We start from the raw sequence: 27773 nt of genomic DNA, 5'->3' as shown, positions 1-27773 counted from the left end.
TGTTTTTTTTTTGTGTGGCCTTTCGGAATCCCCTGCATCAGCCTATGTCGCCCTTCTGCATCGGTGGTGGAAAGTGGCAGTGCCACAGCTCTGTTTGTCAGACCAGATAGGACCACTCTAGGAAAAGATGCTACTTCTCACGAACACGATGGCATTCTCCCTTTTGCACTTACAACCCCCACAAGTGTCATGGGACTCGAAGGTAACCCCATACTAAAAACGAATGGAAGTGCTGTGCGGAGATAGTTTTGTGCCTTCTAGATATAGGACAGACACTTCAAAAACCTTATTTCTTAGGTTTGTTTTTTTTTTAACCGTCTTTCTGAATGCGTTTCTATTGGCTGTAGCAGCAAAGGCCAAATTCAATATTTTATCAAATAAATGGTAAATATATTGTTTTTGATGTACCTAAATGGGATCTAAAATTCTAGATGAAATAGTAGAGCACCCCTCACTCCAGCCGCTTAGACTTTTAGAGGTTAAAGAAGAATTTGCTTTTATTCATGTGCAAATTTCTGCAAGCATTCCAAATGTTGTCGTCAGGAACATACTGGTTCAGAGAGATAAACAAATGGACTGCATTAATAGTGGCAACTGCTGCACAATGGACAAGGCCACCACACTGATACTGGAAAACAGAGAAAGTAGAGCTGCGAGCAGATAGGATTTGAAGTATTATTCAAATCATTTGAAATGTTGGAAAGCTTTCTTTTTTAGAGATGCATTTGTTCCGCAAAAATGTTGACATTTGCACCCTGTTTTCGATTCCAAATGCTTGCTACAGAGTCACCATGTTTTCAATCAACACCATATTGTCTGTGTGGGTGTGGCATGTGGCCTACTAGCTTCATTAAAAAAAGTACTACTGTATGTGTGAAGTTATTATGAAACAAATACATTAAAAAAAAAGGCAGATGTTGGTTGAACAACAATGCAAAAAAATTGTTGGAGTTTGGGCAGCTTCATTGCTAGGCACTCAGAAATCCCACACCGGTATCTATAAAAGAGCACTCAACAACTAACTTTTGATTTAAAATTCCATCAATGCTCATAGAAACAAAACAAAGACTATTTCAAATACTTTGAATTCTTGTCCATACCTGAGTGACTCATGCCAAAGGAAAAGAAAACAGTGAATCTCTGTCTTTCACCTGACTGGGGAGAGGTTTGCTATGTTTTTGTTTCTCTTTCTCCATTTCTACCCAGAGCACTCTGTTCTCTTCATTCTCTCCGTTTCTCTCCATTCTCTCTGTTCCAGAAAGGGCTTGGGTTTTTCATCTCCTGTCCACAACTCTGCGGTCTCGTTGTCTCCCTGATGGGGGAAATGTTTGGTCTTCCAGTTTTATCCTTTCATAACCAAGCACTTCTTCCTAGCTCCATTATCACAAATACCTTCTGTTCAGTTCTGAGAAAACCTGACATGAGGGGGCTTTCCATTCTTGCATTGTGTAAAAGGTGTTACCATAATGCCTGGTGCCGTTTATGTGGTTGAGAATACAGGGACGTTCACGCAGAACAAAAGCTGCAGAAGTAAAATAATCACAAACCTATTGAGGACATGAAAAGAACATCCTGTCCACGAAAACAAAACACAAACGAAGCATATATGTCAGCTACTCCAATAATCACAGAACGCTAGAGACAGGGAGTGGCACATGAGAGAGAGAGAAAGAGGAGGAGGAGGGGAGGTGGACAGAATGCGAGAAAGGGAGAGAAACAGAGAGGAAGGGTGTGAGAGAGAGAGAGAGAGAGAGAGAGGAGGAGAAGGGGGGGTGGACAGAGTGCGAGAAAGGGAGAGAAACACAGAGAGTGAGAGAGAGAGAGAGAGAGGGCGAGCCGACAGAAGCTCTGGCTGTGAGGGACGTGGTTGGCATGGCGCGCTTAGCGCTTTGACACCTCGTTACGGTCTGCCGTGACACTGACACGTCACAGGAGGAAGACGGAGAGAGAGGATAGAGGGAGAGGAGGGGGTCCTATCAGAGCTCCCAGGCTCACAGGCCTGGCATGTGGAAGATGGAAGACAGAGGATGCCCCCACCAGCAGGGCAATCAAGCTCAACAGATGGCGCCGACGTCTGGGAGCCTGAGACTGTATACGCCCAGCTAGAGCAGGGCTGATGACAGAGACGCATAGGACCTATCTGAGCATCACATGAGTGGGTACAAGGAGAGTGGGGGGGGGGGGGGGGGGGTGGGGGGGTGTTTGTGTGTGTGCGACAGTGTTTTACACTGTCGGCCAAAAAATTGCAAAAGCAAATGTGATTAATTAGCTCGTTTAAAAAAAAAAAATTACTACAAATCACACCTACTTCAAATGGTGAAGATTTTGTGTGTCACTGCTAATTCTTCCAATTGACATTCACGAATTCAGTCTTATGCTTATGGTGAAAATATGACCGTTGCTTTCATTTATCTTTTTTTATTCACAAATACAGAGGGTAAATTAAAGTGCGAGGGGTCCAGTGAGTTGCGCGTAAACTAAGTAAAGATTTGAATGGAGTAGGAAACGCAAACCGTAATAAAGGATGCAGGTTTACTACAGTACTGACATAGGAAGAGATATATAGAAGGGGGAGGGAAGGTTTTTCAAATGGGCTCCTTTTAAAACACACGCACGCACACACGCACGCACGCACGCACACACGCACGCACGCACCCACGCACGCACACACACACACACACACACACACACACACACACAAATCAAATGGGCTGACAATACATGAAAAGCCTTCAAAGATGCTCATCTTGTCTCTGAAGTAACATTCATGCAAAAACAGTGGGGGTGGGGGGTGAAGAGAAAAATTCAGCATGGGCTTCTTTACCAAATCATTGAGGAACAAAGATATTACACCTATTTTTATAACAAAGGCTCATGATTTCAACAAAACAAAGAACAATTCAACCCAATTGTAACCGGGTTAAGCAAGTACCCCTAAGTCCTCCCAAATGAAATGTGGAAAAAGAACCAGAGATTGAACATATCCCAGACAGATGAAATACTATGAAATAGTACGATGTGCAGTGGGAAGTTGTTCAAACCCTAAACGCTTGACTACTGAAAGGGTTTTGGTTACATCTGCCTTTTCTAAATAACAGTTTTCCTTCTTTCAAGCCAAAGATAATTCACAAACAAATTGATAGACTGGTGCATTGACGTGTATTCACATGTATCTGTCATCGGAGTCCAGATTACGAGCACTTAACAGTTCTATTCTGCAATAACATATCCTCTTACCATCACCATTAGACCGTCACCATCCAATTGAAACTCTCAATAGCCTCACACTTATTTCTACCTCTGCCCATAAAAATGACACTGCATAACTCCCCCACACCATAAAACATGAATATATATTCCTGTCTTTATTGAGATTCCATGTTCACTTCTGGGTGGGAAAATTCCATTGCAAACTTAATTTATTATTCACACTAAATAGATTACCAACCCTATGCAAACCATGAGGGATACCCCCTTTTTCCATATCATTCACAGAGAATCCATACTGTATGTGATGGGGACAGAGGGTGTAATCAAACATTAGCATGTTCATGATGATCCTCAACACGCGTTATAACACTACCGCTTTTAATGCTGCTTGGACATTGGCTAATGGCTACTGGCCCCACTCCGCTTCTTGTGTTCTCTTGAATAGCCAGCCTTGTTTCCCAGCGGTCACTATTACATCCGGTCCTTTTCCCCTTAGCACTCCCCAGACTGCAATGAGCACTGATGGGGCCCCAGACATTACACAGGCGTGAATATGAACCAACAGAGTGAGTCCATTATCGGAGACGGATGAGAAAAATATTGTCCAATAAACTGGTGTGGCTGCGCAGTGAAACCAAAACACTTCTGCTCCAGTGGTGTGTGGGCATCGTGGAGCAGCTGTCAGCTCCAAGATTAAATTGGAACAATCCATTTTAGTGAAATGAAGGCTCTTGGAATAGAGCCCTCCTGACACATGCAAGTTTATATTAGTTTACCAAACAATGTGGTTAGACTAACTGAACAAAAAACCCAAGAACCACCAAGATTGATTTTTGAGTGCCTGGTATGGACGTTTGGTCAGCGGTTGGTTGAGGTCGGTGGCCATCTTCAGAGGCCTTGTCAGAGTGTCCAGTCACAAATTACATTTAATTGATATCCACTGTTTTATATCCACCTTCAGAAATAATTCTGCCTCTTCCATCTACACCTTGGTTCCCTTTTATGCATAAATGAATAGAAAATCAAGGACAGTGATAATTAATGGAAAATTAGGGGGATTTCAAACCATCCCAACCATCCCATTTCCATATACAGCAGCTGGCATGGCAGTGGAGGAGAAAAGAGATGTGCATTGGGCTTCATTATGATTCCAGCCGGACACATTTGTCAGGGATTATCTCTGAGTGTCTAACACCTAATTACCACTGTGCCACTGTGCAGGGCGTCCCTCTGAGAACTCTGCTGGCTCTTGCTGGCCGGCTGGTTGGCTGCAGCTGGCACCTCTGGGGTGCCCTTCTGACCCACTTGCCCGGTGGTACTCTTGGTCTGCCACCATGCCCTCACACCACGTCCTTGCCAGCCAGCTGCCCAGTCGACCGAAGGGACATCCGGTGTCATCTTCGATTCAGGGGATGCGCCAAATATTGAATATAGATGGTCATATTATTCAGAACTACATACAAATACCACTTTCTATGTTATCTCACCTAGACTACAGGTGGATTTGCCTGTAAACATATAGATTAAACAATGTCCATGCATTTGTTGTTGCTGTGCTTCTTTGTTTTATCACAGTGGAGCCAGAAAACACTTGCTATTTACTTTGCCCTTAGACTAAATAATTCCTTAATATGATCATTCCACCCTGCTGCTCACACATTTCATGGCTCTTAACCTTTAATAGATTTCTTTGATATGTAGGCTGCAGTGCCCATTAGATAATTCATCAAATAGAGTCCAGAGATTGTATTTTCTATTTTTTCCATTGAAATTCATGGTAAATGTCTGTGCCTATGTATTTGAGTGTTTATTGTACGCACATTTTGATCAGGAAAGTATATGGACATAGCTCACGATTCAATAATGACAGTAAGTTGTTGAGGCAATGAATTGATCTATGTATAAAAACACCTTCTGATTGCTGAGTTTATCAGGAAAATAGCTCTGAATGTATCACACACGCACACACACACACACACACACACACACACACACACACACACACACACACACACACACACACACACACACACACACACACACACACACACACACACACACACACACACACACACACACACACACACAAAGTAAATCAGTAAATACTGCAGTGACAGTCACAACAGGTTCACATCTATCTTTAGGGCATATTGGTAATGCAGGCAAAATGCATTATACTGTAAGAAACTTCAGGAAAAATTAAGTGGGGGCAAATAAGATTGCTTACACTTAAAAAAGGTGCTATTTAGATCCCTTTGAAGAACCCTATATGGTTCAAGATAGAAGGAACAATAAGGCACAGACATTGGGCTCCCGAGTGGCGCAGCGGTCTAAGGGACTGCATCTCAGTGCTAGAGGCGTCACTACAGACCCGGGCTAGATTCCAGGCTGTATCACAACCAGCCGTGATTGCGAGTCCCATAGGGCGGCGCACAACTGGCCCAACGTTGTCCAGGTTAGGGTTTGGCCAGGGTAGGCCGTCATTGTAAATAAGAATTTGTTCTTAACTGACTTGCCTAGTTAAATAAAGGTTACATTTAAAAAAAAAAATAAGAATAATAAAACGGGCTATTAGCTGCTTGTTACATGATGTGTCTGCATTAAGGCACCCGGTAATTGATGGTTAATGCACATTCTGGATACAGCCTCTCGTATTATACTGTACACACTGCCAGGTAAACACCCTCATTAGCAGGATGAAGTTATGTCTAGGGGAGCATGCCAGTGACAAGTGGGTGCTTATTTGGAAGATAATTTTTCACAAATACATGCACCAGAACTTAAAACTCCTAATTAGAGTATATATCCCTCATATTAGGTAGCAATAGTGCCTTAATTCCTCTTGAATAGTGATTAATGTCACTGGAGTATACAGTATGGTCTAGAGAATAAGACTGATATCAAAATGTTTTATGGGCCTGTGTCTGAGAGCACTCCCAACCTTACCCCCCATATCCCAGTCTCCCTGGGCATGCCAAGGGCAGCTTCACCTCAGCTGGTGAGTGCCGGGCCGGTTATAGGGATGGTTGGGACAGAAAGGCTGTAGACGAGGGGGTTACATGGCTGCTTCCCTCCCAGCGAGAGTTCCTGGCGTCTCCTTAGAGAGGCTCCTCTCACCCACTTCACATTGATTAGAGTCACGTTAGATGGCAGAGGTAGAGCGACAGCTTGGAATCTGAACATAAAGTCCCCACCCAGAGTCATTCGATTTCAGTCTCTACAAAGAGACAATGTTCTTTAACTTTTTCTAATGTGATTTTTTTCCCCCCCACTTTCCCCAAGTGTTAGTGTGTAGGGTACACAATCTGCAGAGCAAGGACAGAGCACTGGAAGTCAACATGCAGTAGTGCAATGGAATTGACAACAGCATTCATTCATTGGTTTGTTCATTTGGCACAGACAGTGGTGGTAATGTATAAATATGAAACCATTTAAATGCAATTCATATTTTTTTAATGTATCCTTGAGGTTTCCACATCAAGCTACACCGTTAGGGTTTGAAAAGGGTTCTTCGGCTGTCCCCATAGGAGAACACTTTTTTGGTTCCAGGTAAAACCCTTGTTGGTTCCAGGTAGAACCGTCTGTGGTATTTATTTTCATTTTTTATTTTGGTTTACCCTTTATTTAACTAGGTCAGTTTAAGTCAGTTGAGAACAAATTCTTATTTACAATGACGGCCTACCCCGGCCAAACCTTAACCCGAACCACGCTGGGCCAATTGTGCGCCGCCCAATCACGGCCTGTTGTGATATAGCCTGGATTCGAACCAGGGTGTCTGTAGTGACGCCTCTAGCACTGAGATGCAGTGCCTTAGACAAGCTGTGCCACTCGGGAGCCCATATCATGTTTACACTTTCAATTAGGGGATATCAGGGTAGAGCAAGTCATTATTTCATCAACATTTCCTAAGTTAGTCGGCAGCAGCTGTTCGACATGGGGTCAATGTCTCCCACAGACCGTTTTGAAGTCAGCTACAGCATGTTCCAATGTCAACACTAGCATACGACCGTACCACTTAGAATGAATAAATGTTTTGGCCATGATTTCTAAGTAGCTAGTATTCTAGGGAAGGTATCGGAACACAGCCGTGTGATATTCTCCACCAAGGCCATGATATTCAGCGTACCTTAAAGACGCGGAGGCGAAGCCGCCACTTGGCGTTGTCCACGAGCCGGCGGCCAGGGCTCTCATCCGTGTGTGAGTGTGTGTGGGTAGCCTCCACTCTATGTGGACAGCCTACGTTGGCTGGACTCAAGTCTGCCCGCCGTTAAGACTCCTGGCCGCCTGTCATTGGCTCAGCTCGGGCCACCTGCCAATCTGCCTGTGAGTGACAAGGAGAAAAAAAACACAGATGAGGAAAAGAAAAACACACACAAACTGTCCCTTTTACAGGTACATTTACGTATAAAGGTAATTAACTTGACAACGACAGACAAGTGATTACATCTAAGAAGAGACAGAAAAACACACATTTTCCACCAGAGTTGAGAAGATTCCGAAATCTGAAGATTGCTTTTCATTCATCAGTATGCGGTGGCCCTGAGCAGTGTGGGAGATAAATGATAAACAATTTCTGTTGATTTTAAATGAAAAAAATCCCAACGGATTTAAATTATTTTTTACTGTGATAGCTAACTGTGTATATTCACAAGAGACAATGGCATGAAAGGTGTGGATAGAGCTTTGTAATAAGGCCATTTTCACACACAGAGGATTGTGTGGGCTTTTTTGGGGGGGGGGCATTTGGACTGCTACAGGGGTTTTGGGTAATGGTTGCATTTTAGAAAGCCTGTGAGATCAAGCGCTCATTTGAAATCTCTGGCAGCTCATCGTTGCGTCATCATTTTTCTTGTGGCTCTTCAGGGCTAGAATATAAATTTCAACCAGACTTCAGGAGGGCTCAGTCATGCCTGTATCTATTAGCGTGTTATATATGTGCCATGCAAACCCTATAGTTTTAAACACTATGCACACTGAGATTCGCTGCATGAAACCCGAACTGGAAAACTGAACTGATCACTACAGCATCAGAAGCTTTGCACCTTGAAGGAATTTCCCTCCGCGGGAAACTAAAACATTTTGAGTGTTTGTCTAATCAGGCAAATGAACATGAATATATTGTTAATACATAACAAACAAAGAAGCACTTGATTAAACCTATTCGTTGATGAATATTGAAGGATTTTCTGCTCTATCGACTGGATATGTATTCGTTTAGCCATACGTGCATCCCTACAGGCATCTACTGAGTTGTACATTAGTCACACTCGTGAGTTATGTTATCCCCCTTAATCAGAGACAGCATCAGACACGATGCCAGGGAATCGAATTGAAACATGACGAGGAACACACAAACACACACACACACACACACACACACACACACACACACACACAAAAAACACTCCCTCTGTCTCCCTGACATACCCTGAGGTTTGGCCCTTTAGACGTGTCATAAAGACAGGACATCAAATGAAAACTTTCCACTATAATAACAGCCTCCCTGCACTGTCTCCAATCAGCTCCATCTGGCTGCCAGAGTCTGGCTGTACTAGCAGATCAGGCATAAGACAGTCCTTCTGTTTTTTTTCTACAGTTCATGTAATCACTCCATCGCACTACCAACATCAGCCCTGCACAGCTCCCCTATCTCGGAGTACAGCAGCCGGCATTCGAGCCTAGCACTCTGGTGCTTTACAACCCATCGACATTGCTAATAGCGGGAAAGGTCAAAGCACATCTTAGTAGAATGGTCGCTCAGGCTTATCGCTTGTACAGTCTTCCCCTCTTCCTTCTTTTTAAAATCTTTTCACATCTGACATTTAGGGCAAAGGGGTTTCAAGGTCGGCTCAAAGGCCATATCGCAAATGCGGAAATCAAACAAAATTAGCAGAGAGCTTGGAATCAGCCATCACTCTATTTGTGCACGATTCATCACCTGGGGTTTCCTTTAATGGTTGGTCACCCCACTGTGGAACCGTTGCTGTGTTCCTCATCTTAGATGTGTCTGAGGCAGCTAAAGAGCATCATTTATCACTTCAGCAAGTCTGCTCATGATGATGCCACCGGTCGCGGTCGGTGGTCAGCGGTCACACACGGTGTCAGACCTCTCCTCAACTAAGGCATTAGGATGGAGTTAACTGAACTGTCTAGCTAAAATGGACCTTCGGGGCTCAGATTGTCACGGCAACAGGTTTAGTCATGGCCCTGGGGTTGCAAAGGAGTGACACCTGATTTACTTGACGACGTGGCCCTGATTGTCTCTGAACCCGACGTGTGCCGTGGTTATGGTCATCTGGTTATGGTCCAGCAATCCCGGCAAGAGCAGGCACGAAGCCAACCTTACGTCTGGAGAACAGAGAGGAGGGTAGAGGAAGACAAAAGATCCAGAAATGGCTGCAACCTTCAACCTTTCCTCCCTAACCAACCAATATCCAGTGTGCAGTCACTCCAGTCAGCAAAGAAGACAGGTTGTCATGTCACTGGCACTGAAGTGTTTCTTGTAGACGATGCAGCTGCTATTTGTTCAACGAAGGGATTTGTCACAAGCTATAACACTTCAACATGTCCATGTCTCCTTTTACTGTCAGTATGACACATGGTTCTTCTGAAGATATTGAATTACAGGTACTAGATGTATGTTGGTCCTAGTAGGCTGCTAAAAAAAAAAGCTTGAATGCTGTGCTAAAGCAATGAATGACTATGTTATGGACAGTGCTCCTTAACAGCCACTCCATTGTGAAACTGTGTTTTCCGGTTTGAAGGCTTCAAGGGGGAAGTCATAATGCAGAAACAAAACGGTCGATGCGGATGCAGATCGATTGGCTCACTGCAAAACTGCAGCCACATGGAAACGCTTTCCCGTTGGCTCCCCTTAACATCCTAGCTAAGCAATAATCACTCTACACACAATAGTCAGTCCGACCAGTGTATTCCAAACACACGGTAAACACAATGAAGTCAACACGAATGTTTGAGATTGTATCTAAACCAAACAGCATTCTCCACAAAAATGTAGAGGAGGTTAAGATCCAGTCTCCATTCCCTCCTCCTTCTCTTCCTCTCCCTGAGGGAAAAAACAACATATGCTGACTTCAAGGCAATCCAAACGTTATTAGTCTTGGATGGACAATTGACAATCCCCAAGATGCTCATCCCGTTTGAGTTCAAGGGAGAGAAAAAGAGAGAGAGAGAGAGAGAGAGAGAGAGAGAGCTTAAGCACTTTCTCAACTTGCAACTGACAGTCTTTGAATTGAGTCTTGCCTTGCCCAAGCCAACACCATATCCCCCCCCCAAAAAAATAGCAAACTCAGGAGGAAACAAGGAGTGAGAATGTCTGTGACATAAAGAGAGAGAAAACATACCAAGCAAGAGAAAAAAAGAAAGAGAAAGGGGGCAAGTTCTTTCCCCAGCATTCTTTGCACTTCAAATCCACTGCACACACCTGCCCTCGCCCAAAATGCACAATCCGATAGATAGATAGAGGGTGAGAGAGACAACGAGAGAGAAACCTAATTGCTATTTCACCGTTTTGGGGGGAGGGGGAGGGATCGGGGGGGTGGGGGTGGCTCCCATTCGCTGCAGGCCCCACTGTCCAAAGAGCAATTTTCTCTATATTATAAAGATGATGAGCCACCCTAACCACAGGGCCAGGGGTGAGCATGAATCATTTCACTCTGGGGGAGAAAGATATATATATATATATATATATATATAGAGAGAGAGAGAGAGAGTTAGAGAGAGAGATACCTGGGGTATGAGCGATGGGCTAAAAAAACACCCTGCTTCAATCCAAATCCCGCTTCTCTGGGGAGCAGAGGGGGAGCAGCCTGTGCTTTCTTCCTATGGAGGCCAGATCGCAGCTGGGAGGGAGGTATGTACACAGTCTGCCCTTTGCTACCAGAGATAGAAGCACTGCTTTCCCATAGATGGTAAAATATATTGTGTGATGATATGGAGTTGCATGAGGGCAGCCTCAATGATCCAGCCTCCCATTTAGATGAGATGTGAGCAAAGGTGGTTAAGTAATGTCAAGGCAACAGTACATTTAAAATAAATGAAATTAAATGTGGCTCCATTCAGGAAACTAGGGGTATATTGTGCGTCACCACTTTACAGTAGAGGCATTTGAAAGTAAACATTTTTAATCAAAATGCATGTTGGGGCAGAATGCCTTCTGGAACACGTGAAACATGTATGCGATCTGTAAATACAAATACAATTGTTTAATTAGGAGCCTAGTTGGTTTAGCCACGGAAAAAGACAGGAATCTTCCCGCTAGCCGTAATTGGCTAGGATAATGAATGGGCTGGACATACTGAGAGATGAGTTCAGATTGGTCTGCCATGTAGCACACTTATGTCAATAACATGAGCTGCTCTGTATGTGTATTTAATAATTTCTAACACTGCTTTTTTGAAAGATATCACAAAGAACTGGAAAAGTGTTGCTAATGCTCTCCACTTTCTGGAGGACCGAGGTTTGAAATCAGTGGAATGCCCAGTGGAAGCAGAGTATGATAGCAAATGAGATGCAGAGAAGTCAGGAATTTGATTGCAAATATGTGGAGGGTATTAAAATGAGAACACCCAGAAGACTGTTGTATAAAACACCTGTCTCTGGATTACATCTTCAAACTAAGGGCAACCATGGCATCCGTGACAGGGAGGGGAGAAGCGTTAATCCATGTAAGAGAGTCTAGCTAGCTACATTATCAGATATTGTACGTTTCTAATTTTGTCAGAAAGTTGTATTCATTGCAAGTTAATGCATACTGTTAGCTAGCAAACTAACATTAGCTAGGTCGCTAGCTAACATGGTTTATGATCTGTGTAGTAATATTATTTGTGTATCAGAGCCATTTGCATTGGTAGTTATAACCTAATTTTAACTAGCTAGCTAACATTTAAGCTACTTGGTTAGCTTTAGCTACCTGTAGATTCATGCAAGGTAGTAACATTATGTGGATTATGGTTCATTGTTTAGCTAGCTAGCTACAGTACATGTCTAAACAAAAGACTCCACTATCCAAGTAACCATTTCACTGTACCGTTTACACCTTCTGTATCCTGTGCATGTGATGTAGTGTGTGTTTACCAGAGACAGTAATGTGAAGAACAACATGACCTGCACCAAAGTCAAATTATAACGTTATGGGATATAGGATATAACGTTAGGCCAACGAGACAGTGTCAAAGTTCTACAATTGTAATTGTCTGTAATTAGCTCGCTATTAATTTGTAAATAACTTGTTGTGAGTTTATTTTCCTGTAATAATGAATACAAATTGACTAAAGTTAAGACATTGTCAACTATATTATATTGTCATTATTTGAACTGGCCTGCCAGCTAACTTCATGCTAGCTAGCTAACAAGCTAGAAATGAACAAAAACATTGTTTAGAAAGTTGCTTTTAGTTGCCTGGTTTCCAAAGACTGACAAATTAAATTTTTTAACAGATATGTTTATTGGTGTTAAATACACCAGTTATGCTATTTTGGACCACCAGGCTGCTGATGTCAACAAGTTTGATGTCGGACGACAAAGAAGAGCTCTCCAGTAGGCATACCAAAATATTCAAGGGCCATTTTCTCAAAAGTGGGGTTACAAGTTTATCAACTTTCAAAGCAGAATACATGTTCCATTGTTCCTCAACTGTAGTGTATGATATAGCATTTTCTAGCTCTGAGTCTGTACTTTTATCCAGTGTAAAAAACACAATTTCAAATTTTGCTACATAAGACCGAATCGCACCATTAGGTCACAAATGTCAGTCAATCACACTAGCGGTTATGTCAACAAAATACAGTAAATTGCCAAAAGTATGTGGACACCTCCTTGTTGAACATCTCATTCCAAAATCATGGGCATTAAGGCATGGAGTTGGTCCCCCCCTGCTGCAACAACAGCCTCCATTCTTCTGGGAAGGTTTTTCCACTAGATGTTATGGCGGTGCCATGTTGAAAGTCAGTTACCTCTTCAGTAAGGCCATTCTACTGCCAATGTTTGTCTATTGAGATTGCATGGCTGTGTGCTCGATTTTATACACATGTCAGCAACAGATGTGGCTGAAATAAACAAATCCACTCATTTGAAGGGGTGTCCACATATTTTTGTCAACGTGGTGTACATTTAATTTGAATATAGAAACACATGCTGGTAAACATGATGTTTAAACTGCCAATGTTAAAGACAATGTCTGGTTTTGTATGGCAGAACCAGCCTTGATGTGCCATGAACAAATACTACTTAGGTTTACATTCATCATTGGCTTCACCTGTTCTAGCCTCTTTGATCATGACTTTGGCCAAGTAATTTTATTTGCCTATGTCGAGAGGTTTAATTCAATCATGATTTGGAAGGAAATTATGTATTTTTCAAAGCTTTATTCTGAAAGGAGCCTAAGCTGTTCTCAGGAAAACTTTGGAGAGTAAACTAGGGGAGCTGGAGTTTAGCAATTCTATAATTTCTCATTTCCAATCCAGACGTGAGAGGAACAGTAAGCATGCCAGGATTTCTTAACACTCAACCTCAACTCAACCTTGCATCTCTGCGGAGTGAATACAGAGAGTGTTTGTGTGTGTGTCTGTAAATATTAGTGGATGGGAAAAAGACAAAGTACACAGTGAAGACGATAATCAATGCTACACAGTTTGACTGCACAGCATCACATAAAACACGTTTGATTATTGCCAGAAACATATGCACTCACTATATATCAAATAGAATTACAGCCATTAAGAGCTTTCAATAGGCTTTGAATTGCAGGTGGAAAGGGGGGCCAATGACCCTCATTACATAAGGCAAGCAACAGACCCTGAGTCTCATTCTCCAATCAATTTCTATCAACCACAGAGATAGAATTCAATTAGAGGAGTTCTGCACTCACAATGGCGTCGCCCAGTCGAGCCACAATCGCCTCGGTAAAGTGGGCTGGAGGCAGGTGACCTTGAGCTCATAAACGCTTAGAAAAACAGTTTCCCAACGGGTTGTCCCCATAGGAGACCCCATTTTTGGGTTCCATGTAGAACCATTTGTGGAACATTTCAACCTGGAACCAAAGGATTCTATCCAGAACAAAAAAATAGTTAATCAAAGGGTTCTACTATGGGGACAGCCGAAGAACCACATTAGGTTCTAGATAGATTTGTAGGAAGAAACTTTGGAAAATGCCGTTCAGTGCTTCAGAGGAAAATTGAAAAAGAAGGGGAAACAGGAGAGGTGGAAAAGAAGAGAGAAAAGCAACGTGACGTCTGTTCGATCTCATGCCAGGGTATCTCGGGATAACTGAGGTGAGATGAGCTGTGTCAAACAAAGACGTGATAGCTGCTATTTTAAGAGGTGGGGTGAAGATGGGGGTGAGGCATGCTCCCCCCCCCCCCCCCCCCCCCCCCTTGCTTCGTCTGGGAAGTGGGTGAGAAACAAGGTAGAAGGTTTATCACACAATCACATTCCCTGTACAGGTAGGCTTACAACAGAAACAAGCACAGGCAACCACTAAAGACAGATTCCGCCACACTCCAGACAGCAGTAATCTCCACCAGCCAGTTTTGAAGACAGACTTTATTTTGTCACAGGCCAAAAATCGCATCACCAAGAAATGAAATGAGTTATCTCCAAGTCCAGGATTCTGCTTACTTTCCTGGTTTTCAGATAATGTGGTGCACCCAAAAAGACAGTTTTCAGTTTTGATCTGGGAGTGGGTGCCACACAGTAAAACATCTTTTGAGTTTTGCATCACATCTGTTTGATACATTTTAGTTTGAAATGATTCAGTGCGATTCGGTTTGATTAGAGAACGATGCGGTTCGATGCGATACAATTCGATGACTAACGTTTGTTGCATAAACACATTCATTTTCCATTCTAAATTCAAATTTGCTGCGGATGGAGCTCATGAGCTGGGCTTCTGAACTGGATCTGTATTTGTGTGGATCTCTGTGTGTGTGTGTGTGTGTGTGTGTGTGTGTGTGTGTGTGTGTGTGTGTGTGTGTGTGTGTGTGTGTGTGTGTGTGTGTGTGTGTAAATTATGTACTGTATGTGTATGGTGTATGTACGATGTAGGCACCTGAGCTGAGCCATAACGGAAACTAGGCATCTACCACCCCACTACCACTACTGATTTAGGGATGTTTTTTGTCCCCCCCCCCCCCACTTTGGATTTGAAATCACCATCACCCACTAATTACCAAATTAGATGAACAAATTTTAGGAGATTAAGTGTTCTAGCTATTAAGGTACAGTACCAGTCAAAACTTTGGACACACCTACTCATCAAGGGTTTTTCTTTATTTGGACTATTTTCTACATTGTAGAATAATAGTGAAGACATCAAAATGATGTAATAACACATGTGGAATTACGTAGCTACCAAAAAAGTGTAAAACAAATCTTCAAAGTAGCCACACTTTTCCTTGATTAAACAAATCAAAATATATTTTACATTTGAAATTCTTCAAAGTAGCCACACTTTTCCATGATGACATCTTTGCAAACTCTTGACATTCTCTCAACCAGCTTCATGAGGTAGTCACCTGGAATGCATTTCAATTAAAAAGTGTGGAATTTCTTTCCTTCTTCATGTTTTAGAGCCAATCAGTTGACAAGGTAAGGGTGGTATACAGAAGATAGCCCTATTTGCTAAAAGACCAAGTCTGTATCATGTCAAGAACAGCTCAAATAAGCAAAGAGAAATCACAATCCATCATTACTTTAAGACATGAAGGTCAGTCAATCTGAAACATTTCAAGAACTTTTAAAAGTTTCTTCAAGTGCAGTTGCAAAAACCATCAAGCACTATGATGAAACTGGCTCTCATGAGGACCACCACAGGAATGGAAGACCCAGAGTTACCTCTGCTGCTGAGGATAAGTTCATTAGAGTTTACCGGCCTCAGAAATTGCAGCCCAAATAAATGCTTCACAGAGTTCAAGTAAAAGACACATCTCAACATCAACTGTTCAGAGGAGACTGTGTGAATCAAGCCTTCATGGTCGAATTGCTGCAAAGAAAGCATTACTAAAGGACACCAATAATAAGAAGAGACTTGCTTGGGCCAAGAAACACGAGCAATGGAAATGAGACCGGTGGAAATCTGTCCTTAGGTCTGATGAGTCCAAATGTTCGATTTTTGGTTCTAACCGCCGTGTCTTTGTGAGACGCAGAGTAGGTGAACGGAGAATCTCCTTTGCACCCCAGTATCTCTACTTACACATTTATCACCCCAGTGTTTAATTGCTATATTGTAATTATTTCGCCACTCTGGCCTATTTATTGCCTTACCTCCCTTATCCTACCTCATTTGCACACACTGTATATACTTTTATATTGTATTATTGACTATGTTTGTTTATTCCATGTATAACTCTGTATTGTTGTTTGTGTCGCACTGCTTTGCTCTATTCTTGGCCAGGTCACAGTTGTAAATGAGAACTTGTTCTCAACTAGCCTACCTGGTTAAATAAAGGTGAAATAAATAAATAAAATAAACAAATCTGTGGTTCCTACCGTGAAGCATGGAGTACAGCATTCTGCAGTGATACGCCATTCCATCTGGTTTGCACTTTGTGGGACTATGATTTGTTTTCAACAGGACAATGACCTAACACACCTCCAGGCTGTGTAAGAGCTATTTGACCAAGATGGAGAGTTATGGAGGGCTGCATCAAATGACCTGGCCTCCACAATCACTCGACCTCAAACCAATTGAGATTGTTCGGGATGAGTCTGGCCATAGAGTGAAGGAAAAGCAGCCAACAAGTGTTCAGAATATGTGGGAACTCCTTCAAGAATGTTGGGAAAGAATTCCAGGAGAAGCTGGTTGAGAGAATGCCAAGGGTGTGCAAAGCTGTCATCAAGGCAAAGGGTGGCTACTTTGAAGAATCAAAAAATATAAAATATAATTTGATTTGTTTAACACTTCTTTGGTTACTACATGAGTCCATGTGTGTTATTTCATAGTTTTGATGTCTTCACTATAATTCTACAATGTAGAAAATAGTAAAAAGAAAAACCATTTGAATGAGTAGGTGTGTCCAAACTTTTGACTGGTACTGTATCAAAATTACAAATTAGCTATGACATAGCCAATACATTTACTGTATAGCACAACTTTGGATTTCACCCCCGTCTCAAAATCGGAAAGGTTTTGACCATTTGGAAGTTTTTGCAGTGAACTTATTTTCTCCTCTCACATTGGCCATGCAGTGCGCCTCGCAAAAGTGATTGTCAACTTTACCATGTACAGTGGGGCAAAAAAGTATTTAGTCAGCCACCAATTGTGCAAGTTCTCCCACTTAAAAAGATGAGAGAGGCCTGTAATTTTCATCATAGGTACACTTCAACTATGACAGAAAAAAAATCCAGAAAATCACATTGTAGGGTTTTTAATTTATTTATTTTCAAATTATGGTGGAAAATAAGTATTTGGTCACCTACAAACAAGCAATATTTCTGGCTCTCACAGACCTGTAACTTCTTCTTTAAGAGGCTCCTCTGTCCTCCACTCGTTACCTGTATTAATGGCACCTGTTTGAACTTGTTATCAGTATAATATACACCTGTCCACAACCTCAAACAGTCACACTCCAAACTCCACTATGGCCAAGACCAAAGAGCTGTCAAAGGACACCAGAAACAAGATTGTAGACCTGCACCAGGCTGGGAAGACTGTATATCTAAAAACGACTATACACACTGATTGCTTAAAGCAAAACTACCAAAACTATTGCTGATGGTGAACCTGAACAATCAAAATAAAATCTATTGTAAGCCCTGTTCATCAGGTAGAGTCAGATGAGAGTTGTCTCCCCGGTAGCTTACTATTATTCAGGTAAAACACAATTTTCAAGAGTGCATAGTTAAATTAAGCAATAAGGCTCGAGGAGGCGTGGTACAGTATATTGCCAATATATCACTACTAAGGTCTGTTTTCACGCATGACGAAATGCAGAGCGCCTGGACACAGCCCTTAGCTGTGGTATATTGGCCATATACTACAAACCCCCGAGGTGCTTTATTGCTATTATGAACTGGTTACCGAAGTAATTTGAGCAGTAAAAATATATGTTTTGTCGTACCCGTGGGATACGGTCTGATATACCATGGCTTTCAGCCAATCAGAAATCAGGGCTCAAACCACCCAGTTTCTAAATTACAATAACCTGGCTAATTACATAGGTTGTCAATAAACTAATAAAGCCTAATATCACGCAAGCCATTTTAGCGTTTGAATGCTGAAGAAAAGCAGGAGCACGCCACCTGCCTCGCGTTGATGAGAGAGAACGTAACATGAGCCCACCAAAAAAAACATTCACTGCCGATTCGGAACGTTTGAATCGGTTTTCTGATCGGTTGACACGCTATATTGTATCGGTTTGGGGTCCGCGGATTGTGGTGGTGTTTATTATCTATTACATCATTGAATCAACCTGCATCACTGAGAGCAGTGTGCAGCCAGAAACCACTTCTCATATTTGATTTGAATCATTTGAGAACTGATTCAGAAGAAGCCCAAAATAATGTGTCACTTTCACAAAGCCCAGATATCATTTTCTATCTCCGTCTTCACCTCTTCAAAGGGAGCTCCGTCTCCTCCTGTGATTTATGTCAACTCCGCTACGGAAGCCGACGCAGAAAACCTCATCAAATTACACCCTGTCTTTCTGACAGGAAGTCGGCATGGGCTCAAGACTTCACCTACTCCCCTGTAGGCATTCATTTATTTCTCTCGTCTGCCCTGACATGCCGTATTCATCTCAGATACTGAGAGATTTACACTGCTGCCAAAGAGTACCATCTAAGAGCACTTAACTGAATTACTGTCATGCAGTCTTTAGTTAATTACCTCCCTAATAATGCCCCACATTCCCTTGTCTGCGAGAAAGATGGCACATTTAAGTACATGGAAGAACTGACTTCATTCTATGAGACAGACGAAAGATAGGGATTTGAAACCACAATCCCTCGTTAAGTTGTTATCCTCCCCTGAATCTCTGGCAGTCATTTTGCCAAGTGCAGCCACATCAGGATAGGCTAGTCAGTGGAACAGATTGTATTGCACAACTTCCTCCGAGTCCTAGCTACTTTTTCCAATGTGCATGTTCTGTCTACTTGAGAATGATTTAGCCTTGCGCCATTACCTTGTCTTGGTGAAGGGGAAATGGGTGGGAGGGGTAACAGTAAACACTTTGCCGTTCTTTACAAGGCCGTCTGTAATCATATTGGTACATATTGGAAAGGAGGGCAGATTGTACAACAATCCTTGGGCATGGTGAAATGTCATGCATACAGTGCTCCCTCTCCGGCATCTTGGTCACCAGGCTGCTCGTTATGGAGCACACCTGTCGCACCTGCGCGTCGATTCACCTGGACTCCGTCACTGCCTTGATTACCTTCCCTATATCTGGCACTCCCTTTGGTTCCTTCCCCAGGCATCATTGTTTCTGTTTCTTGTCTGTGTGTTGTTCGAGGTTCTTGTTTTTTTAATTTTTTATTATGTTCCGTTTATTTTATTAAAACACTCACTCCCTGAACTTGCTTCCCGACTCTCAGCGCACATCATTACAGTTATGCAATATTTATTTAGAAATTCAATCAAATTAAGAAATACAGGATATTAAATGGACCATTTGAATACAGTTTATGAGTCACAATATCCTTGGAATGGTGGGCACACCACATTAGATTCCATTAACTCCTTATAAAAGGGACAGTTACATAATTTAATAAAGACACTGTCATGGAACATGTGATGTACAATGCAGAATGGCTATTATCCAGTATGACTGCTATCTAGTTGCATTTGTAATTGGTGAAGACTGGCCATATTCAGCTTTCAAAATACATTGCATGACCTAAAGTATGTGTACACCTGTTCGTCGAACATCTCATTCCAAAATATTGGGCATTAATATGGAGTTGGTCCCCCCTTTGCTGCCATAACAGCATCCACTCTTCGAGGAAGGCTTTCCACTAGATGTTGGAATATTTTTGCTGGGATTTGCTTCCATTCAGCAACAAGTGCAATAGTGAGGTCAGGCACAGATGTTGGGTGATTAGGCCTGGCTCGCAGTCTGAGTTACAATTCAAAAGTGTTCGATGGGGTTGAGGTCAGGTTCCAGTCAAGTTCTTCCACACGAATCTCGACAAACCATTTCTGTATGGATCTCGCTTTGTGCACAAGGACATTGTCATGCTGAAACAGAAAAGGGCCTCATTCGTCTAGAATGTCATTGTATGCTTTAGAGTTAAGATTTCCCTTCACTGGAACTAAGGGACCTAGCCAGAACCACGAAAAACAGCCCTAGACCATTATTCCTACTCCACCAAACTTTACTGATGGCATTAATTCGGGAAGGTGGCGAAACCCAGATTCGTCAAACCCAGATTGGCCAAACCCAGATTCGTCCATTGGACTGCCAGACGGTGAAGGGTGATTCATCACTCTAGAGAATGCGTTTCCACTGCTCCAGAGTCCAATGGTGGCGAGCTTTACACCACCCCAGCAGACGCTTGGCGTTGCGCATGGTGATCTTAGGCTTGTGTGCGGATGCTCGGCCATGGAAACCAATTTCATGTCAGCAACTGGTGTGGCTGAAATAGCCGAATGCACCAATTTGAAGGCCTGTCTACCTACTTTTGTATATATTTTGTACATCTTCTTCGGTAATTAGACTAGGTCTAATAAGAAGATCAACATAACATCTATCAAAATATAGGAAGCCCTGAACAGAAAATGTTGGAACGACATACATATTTAAACAAAAACATGCCTAAAACTCCAGCCAGTGTAGATATGCATTTGCATACAGAGGTGTTTACAACGAGCGGTTGATAAGGCTCAGCATGGTAATGAGATATCTGAGCACAGGGAAATGGAGGCGACGTGCCGGTGCGCTTATACTGCTCATCACTAGAGATTGCTTGTCATTCAAGCCTCAACATGCTCTCTGAATTCATTGACCCCTCCTGCGAGAGATTGGATTTTGCATATGGGTGAAATTCTACGTGGCCGGGTAAAACTTTAAGAATACTTACCGGTATTATAATAACAGACATGAGCAGGTGAAGTGACTCTTAATAACAGGCAGGCTAACATTATGCATGCATTCTGGTGAGGATGCATACATTAGCATAGTCAGATATTGGTTTTTAGTTGTCGGGTGACATTGGGCATAGTACCACATCATATTGCATTGCATAGTCCGTGCAAAGAGGGAGTCAGCGGATCTCAAATGTGATCTGAACCCAACCTTCAGCTTAAATGGCAGAGAAATTAATCTCTGCCTCCAGATGCTGCTTCACCTTGAAAGACAAATAAGAGACCAAGAAGAATGATTATCTTCATCTTGGCCAAGTACTTTCTTTGTGGGATTGGAAAAACCGGGATCTTAAGAACAGTAATTTTGTCCAAATGCTTGTTCATAAGAGCTCTTCAACACCACCGCAGCTCAACACGGACGATCACCTTCAACACTCTGGGGCATGCTCACACCACTCAAACCCCCTTAATATACTAACTAGGCATCCTTCAAGACCAATTTCCCACTTTCTCCCAATTATTAGCTTGGAAAAACTGCCTCCTTGAAATGGGGCCTCCATCCCTCCAGAGATTGCTCTCGTCCCCACATGCAGTAGCACATTGAAGCTTTCATCACAGCAGGGTTGTTAAAAATGGCTGCTCTGGGATCAGATCTGGGATCAAGTGGTAGGTCGTGCGGACGGATGGACTGTAAAGCCTGTGAAACCCACCCAACCCCATCCTCATCTTCCTCCCAGGGAGTGTAATAGCATTGCATAATAGGGACTCAGTCAAGAGTGATGGTGTTTGGCGCTACCTCTGTTTGATGTCAGCCTCTACTACACTCCCGTTGCTCTCAGATTCCTATCGGGGTGTAGGCCTGACCAACCTCGACTCACATCAAATGGCAGACTAGAGCATCTCACTCACATCATTATGACTGTGGCAAGAATGACACTGACACTATAGTTCTTTAGACTACAGAAGAAAGAACATTCTGAAGTGACAATGAGATATTTAGGCCTACTGCTAGAAATAATCTTCTGCAGTGGCATATGTCCTTTAGACTATGGAAAGAACATTCTGTGTCGTAAGAATAGAATCCTTCGAAAGAGCGTCATGAAGTGCCTTTCGGGCTACAGAAATAAAGGTTATGTACTGACACTGACACCTGTCCTTCAGACTGTAGAAAGAACAATCTGCTGTGAATCGCACCACACTCTATGTTCATTTTATCTTCAGTTTGGGTATATGACGGGAAAGAGAAGTGGGCCCCCTCTTGCAAGTTGTTTATGCCTGTACTTTTCCAGGATTGCTTTGAAAATTATTTCAGTCCATCACCTCATTACAGGAAGGAATGAAACCCATTAAAAAATGGACCACTTTCAAAATGAAGTCAGTGAATATCCAGGCCATGTAAGAGTACTAAAGACTATATTTTGAAGGAAATTAGTTGCAACAAAGAAAAAAGATAAATTACAGAGGAAGAGAGCGAGAGAGAGAGAGAGAACCCACTGGGCACACACTGGTTGAATCTATACCGTTTCCAAATAATTTCAATGAAATGTGAACCAATGTGGGATAGATGTTGAATTGACATCTGTGCTTAGTGGGAAGCATTTGTACTAGGCTATTTGAAATTCCATCCCATTGTTGTTGTCGTAACGAAGTAACTAGCTACCTCGGCACAGCGCAAACCAGTTGTATTAGCATTCCTTAGTGTTACATTTCTCTTCCTTAGTAGAGGACAAGGAGACAGGAGAGAAATCTCGCTCATGTGGTAAATTATCGTGCCTGTGTTAGCCGAAGGGAATTGTGTAGGGTGATCATTAAGGGTGTTGTCCCCAAAGTTTCAAACACCCAAAACGTCTCTAGAAAGAATGAGGACTTATATATATAAATACCCTAGGATACCAGTCATTGTCGATATAGGGCTTAAAATTATGAATTTAAGTGTACTCAAGGGCTTAGCTTCATCACAAGGAATATGTCTTTCTCCAAACGGAATTGTATGATGCCAAGTCAAGGTGAATCCAATATTCATTTAGTCATAAATATAGATAAGCACATGTCATTTCACAAGGACACTGAGCCACTCCAATAACAAAACAAAGTAATTCATAATAAATTGGGCATGGTCGGTCTACGTAATCTCTTTTATATGAATGTTGTTAATAACACTTGCCATAGCCTCCATATGCAATTTGTTAAATTACAATGTTATTGGGCCATAGTCCTCTTGTGAATTTCCGCAACATTTTATTTTAACGCCATCAATATTGCAGTGCCAATGGTAACACACTGAAGGCAATGCAATGTCCCATATTCCATTTGGCACGTGCACATCAATGCACGATACTAAATGCATCTATGCATGCCTTAATTAACACCTCTGCACCTTAAGTCCAAAAGCAGGAGTCTTAGGAATGTCTTGAAAGATTAGGAGTGTGTCAGTCTGGCAGTTAAAAGAGCTCGCTCAAGCCTGGACTGGTCTAATGTCAAAATAACTGGATCATTCAGGCCTCTCAAGGGAATTAATGCATTAATGATGCATTGGGGTTAATTGACACTCAGCAGCACTTATCAACATTGATTTCCTCCAATCCCGAGCCCCATATCTGATGATATTAATGGCTAATTAAATATTCATCAGGAATATCATAGAGCCCACCCCATGAGCTCAGGAGGAGTAGATACACCGAGAGAAATAAGGGCAAACGGAGGAGTGTTGCTTCGTTACACACAGACTAAATGCAGGGCGGGCGCACACACATACCAGTACCCATTCATACTAAAACACATAATACACATAATAGTAACACAGTGCATTCTCTTTTTATCTCTCTCGCGCACACACTTTCACTCACACTTCTTCAGATTCAAACTTCTACAGATGCACTATGGAGGGAGCATCCTGTCGGGCTGTGTCACCGTCTGGTACGGCAATTCTACCTTCCGCATTTGCAGGACTCTCCAGAGGGTGGTGTGGTCAGCCCAATGCATCACCGGAGGCACACTGCCTGTCCTCCAGGGCATCTACAGCGCCCGGTATCACAGGAAGGACAAGAAGTACATCAAGGACCTCAGCCTCCCGAGCCACAGCCTGTTCACCCTGCTACCATCTAAAAGGTGGAGGCAGTACAGGTGCATCAAAGTTGGGACCAGGAGACTGAGAAACAGTTTCTGTCTCCAGCCCGTCAGACTGTTAAAATGTTACCACTAGCCAGCCTCTGCCCAGTTCCCTGCCCTGAACCTTAGTCACTGTTCTAGCCGGCTACCACCCGATAATCTACCCTGCTCCTTACAGACCTTATGTAACACTGGTCACTTTAGTAATGTTTACATGCTGATTCAACTACTGTATTCTAGTCATGGCTCATCCTATATAACTATTTATTTGTATTTTTCTGGAATATGTTTTGTATTTAATATTTTTTACTGTTATGTACTGTATTATATTACACTGTTGGAACTAGAAACACAAGCATTTCGCTGCACCTGCGATAATATCTGCAAATCTGTGTACACAACCAATAAACTTTGATTTGATTTGACACATACCTACACACACACACACACACACACACACACACGTAGGGAGCTCCAATCACTGCCACAAATTAGCCACACACTGAAACACAATTAAATACAGCTCTACCTTCCATTGTGAACTGAAGACAAAGTAGAGAGACTAGGAGCATTTGGCAGAGATACGACTCATCATATTGTGTTAGTAGCCCAGGTAAGGTGAATACATCTGTCTTATTCCAATACACTACAGCACACTGGTCATAAACCTTACTGAAAGGGAGTTAGGTCACCTTGGTTTGAATTACTGTATTGCCTGAAAAAGGAATGAATTGCTCTATGACAATTTAACTTCCAACAATGATACAATGTTGACTATTAAAATTCACTGAGTCACATGGGTCTTTAAAAAGTCAGTTAAGCGTCAACTATTGGCACTCCATACTAGATGGGGTATGAATTCTCAATTCATTTGGTGTGTAAATGCTAAATTACAGAAGACGGCATTTTCCTGCTAGGCTCTGCAACATGATTTAATTTCACAAGACACTGCTTACAGGTCCCCAGCTCAGAGTGGAGAAACAGTATTAAATATTGTGAAATTAAATCACGAAAGTCGAGAAGCAAACATTTCTGGACATGTTGAGGACAAGCTTTTTCCTTTGCTCGGCCTTTCCCTGGTTAGTGTAGTAATGGGATACTTCTCATTAAATGTTCACCTCCTGTCTTCTAAGGAATATAGTTCATTACTTTGGAGAAACACTGAAAGACCGTTAGTTAATATGTCCAATACTCATTCTTTTTCATGTTGAAATCCCTGCGAGATAAGTCTGCATGGAATAGATTTCCACGATAAAAACATGCTGTAGCTAGCTAGGAGTTAGTGCAGCTTCCATGTCTTACAGGGCATGTCGGAGAGAAACTCACTCAAAGGTAGTATTATCACACTATAAAAACATGCTGAGGGCAGCAGAATAATATTTAATATGAAATTGTGATATGAGATATTCTACCTTGATTGAAACCACCCCATACGGTGGCTGGTTTTCACTGTGCAAATCTGTTCAGGCCCTGAGAAGATTTACAACAGGTATATATATATATATATATATATATATATATATATATATATATATATATATATATATATACATTTAATCTGTAAACCTGTATTTTTCATTGAATGTGCTCATATTCAACCATATTCACCCAATCAAGGCTGTTTTAAAAGGTTAATGCCGCCTCTGTTGAGTGTCTTTCCTCTGAATCACAAATACTTTTGGCATTGAGACACTCTTACTCTTCTGTCGTATTGTCATTCACAGACTTCATTGCAACTACCAGCTTGTTGGTTACTGCACTCTATCAATTATTCTCTGTGTCCAATCTCCGCATTGCTGCACAGAGAGGGAATTAGAGGATGAAGGATGACTTAGGGTCAATGCCAGAGGAGCACAGGAGAGAGACCACACACACACACACACACACACACACACACACACACACACACACACACCCTTGACACCTATCCAGGCATGCAGTTACTGTAAGCAAATGGGAAACACCAAAAGCATACACCGCAATGTGCAACTGCATTCTCTACTTAGCATGTTCATTATAAAATCTAACAACATGTGGACACATCTGCATGCTCATTTACATGCACAGAATATTGCACACTCACTAGGGTGGGAATAATGAGGTATAAAATGGGAAAGTGGTGTATCCCAGTCCCTGAGCCTCTTCGGCTGTTTTTGTACAGGCAGCCCAAATCTGATATTTTGTCCAATTATGGGCAAAAGAGCTGATCTGATAGGACAAAATACCAATTAGTAGAAACATATTAGAATTGGACTGTCAGTGTAAACGCAGCCTTCCTTTCTCACATTTCTCTCCCTTACCATTGGCCAGGCAGTTAGAAACATTTGGTGTTCCCCTCACACATCTGTAGCGTTTACACAGGCAGACAAATTCTGATCCGTTGTCCCATAATTGGTCTTCTGCTCAATCACATCAGATCTGTTCACTTCTGATCCTTTTCAAAGCTGATCTGATTGATCAAAAGACCAATGAGTGAAAAAAAATAATCAAAATTGGGCTGTAAATGTAGCCTCAGAGGAAATGTTGAAATGAGTCTAACGCAGCTCAATTACGGGCGGCTCTCCAGACGTTGGTCATTTGTCTTTCTCCCCTGCTGGGCCATTTGACCAGAAGGCCTCACTCTTCCTGAACACTGCAAGGTGTGGTTTGAAACAGACAGATGAAACAACTGAATGTCTGCATGGTCATAGTATAACTCGTTTGATTGGTAGGCTTACTGCAGTACACAGCAGCTTTTTTTGATTCCCCAATTAAGTAAGAATTGTGTTCATCAGAGGGAGAGGAGGGAACAGATGCTGGATCCGACATGTCAGCCAGATGTGGGTTTAAGTAATGAGAAGGATTAATCTATATGACTTTGAACTAAGATAATGAGCATGAGGCTGAGTGTATAGGGAATCAACAAATTAATCGTTGTTTTTAACAAGAATGAAAAGATTTCTTTACCCAATCTAGTCTGAGGTAAAAGTCAAACCTCATCTCCGAGCGTGAACACTAGATCGTTGCTATTTTGGTCCGGCAACAATGGTATAAGGCGGCATTCTGACACCCAACTGGAATACTGTGAGTGAGAGGACAGAGAAAGGGTTAACGCAGCAGCCCGACTGTAGTGTGTCACTGGGCTATGTAAGCCCATATTGCCCAAGGCTGTATTGTATGGAGTTAAGGTTGGCAGGCGTTGAATAATTAAAGACTTGGCTGTTTCATTGCTTAATTAAGCACCTTAATTTGCCTCATCTAGCAAAATTGCAGAGCCTGCCCCCCCCCCTCTCATCCCCCATCCCTACCCCACCCTGGCCCACTTCAGCCTGCCCAGAGCTTCGTCATTTATCCTTTTGAAAGAAGACAGCCATTCACTGTGTCTGTGAGTCTGTATATCATACTTTATGGGAACTGCTCAATTTTCCACAAGCAC

The 27773-nt window shown here is 42.3% G+C and overlaps 1 protein-coding gene across 1 annotated transcript in view; it reads right to left on the bottom strand.

Annotated features, from left to right (window-relative positions):
• The window catches only part of si:cabz01090165.1 (uncharacterized protein LOC100333421 homolog), a 134980-nt gene that overhangs the window by 47138 nt on the left and 60069 nt on the right, over nucleotides 1-27773 (bottom strand). The window contains exon 2 of the mRNA XM_021587462.2: nucleotides 7337-7531. Within this exon, the coding sequence (XP_021443137.1) occupies nucleotides 7337-7401 (65 nt within the window). The 5' untranslated portion in view covers nucleotides 7402-7531. The remainder of the gene's footprint in view (nucleotides 1-7336; nucleotides 7532-27773) is intronic.

The sequence above is a fragment of the Oncorhynchus mykiss genome, chromosome 27, assembly GCF_013265735.2.
Source record: "Oncorhynchus mykiss isolate Arlee chromosome 27, USDA_OmykA_1.1, whole genome shotgun sequence".
NCBI classification, from domain to species: Eukaryota; Metazoa; Chordata; class Actinopteri; order Salmoniformes; family Salmonidae; genus Oncorhynchus; species Oncorhynchus mykiss.
Note: the sequence above shows the minus strand (reverse complement) of the source record. Positions and strands in the feature narration are given on the sequence as shown.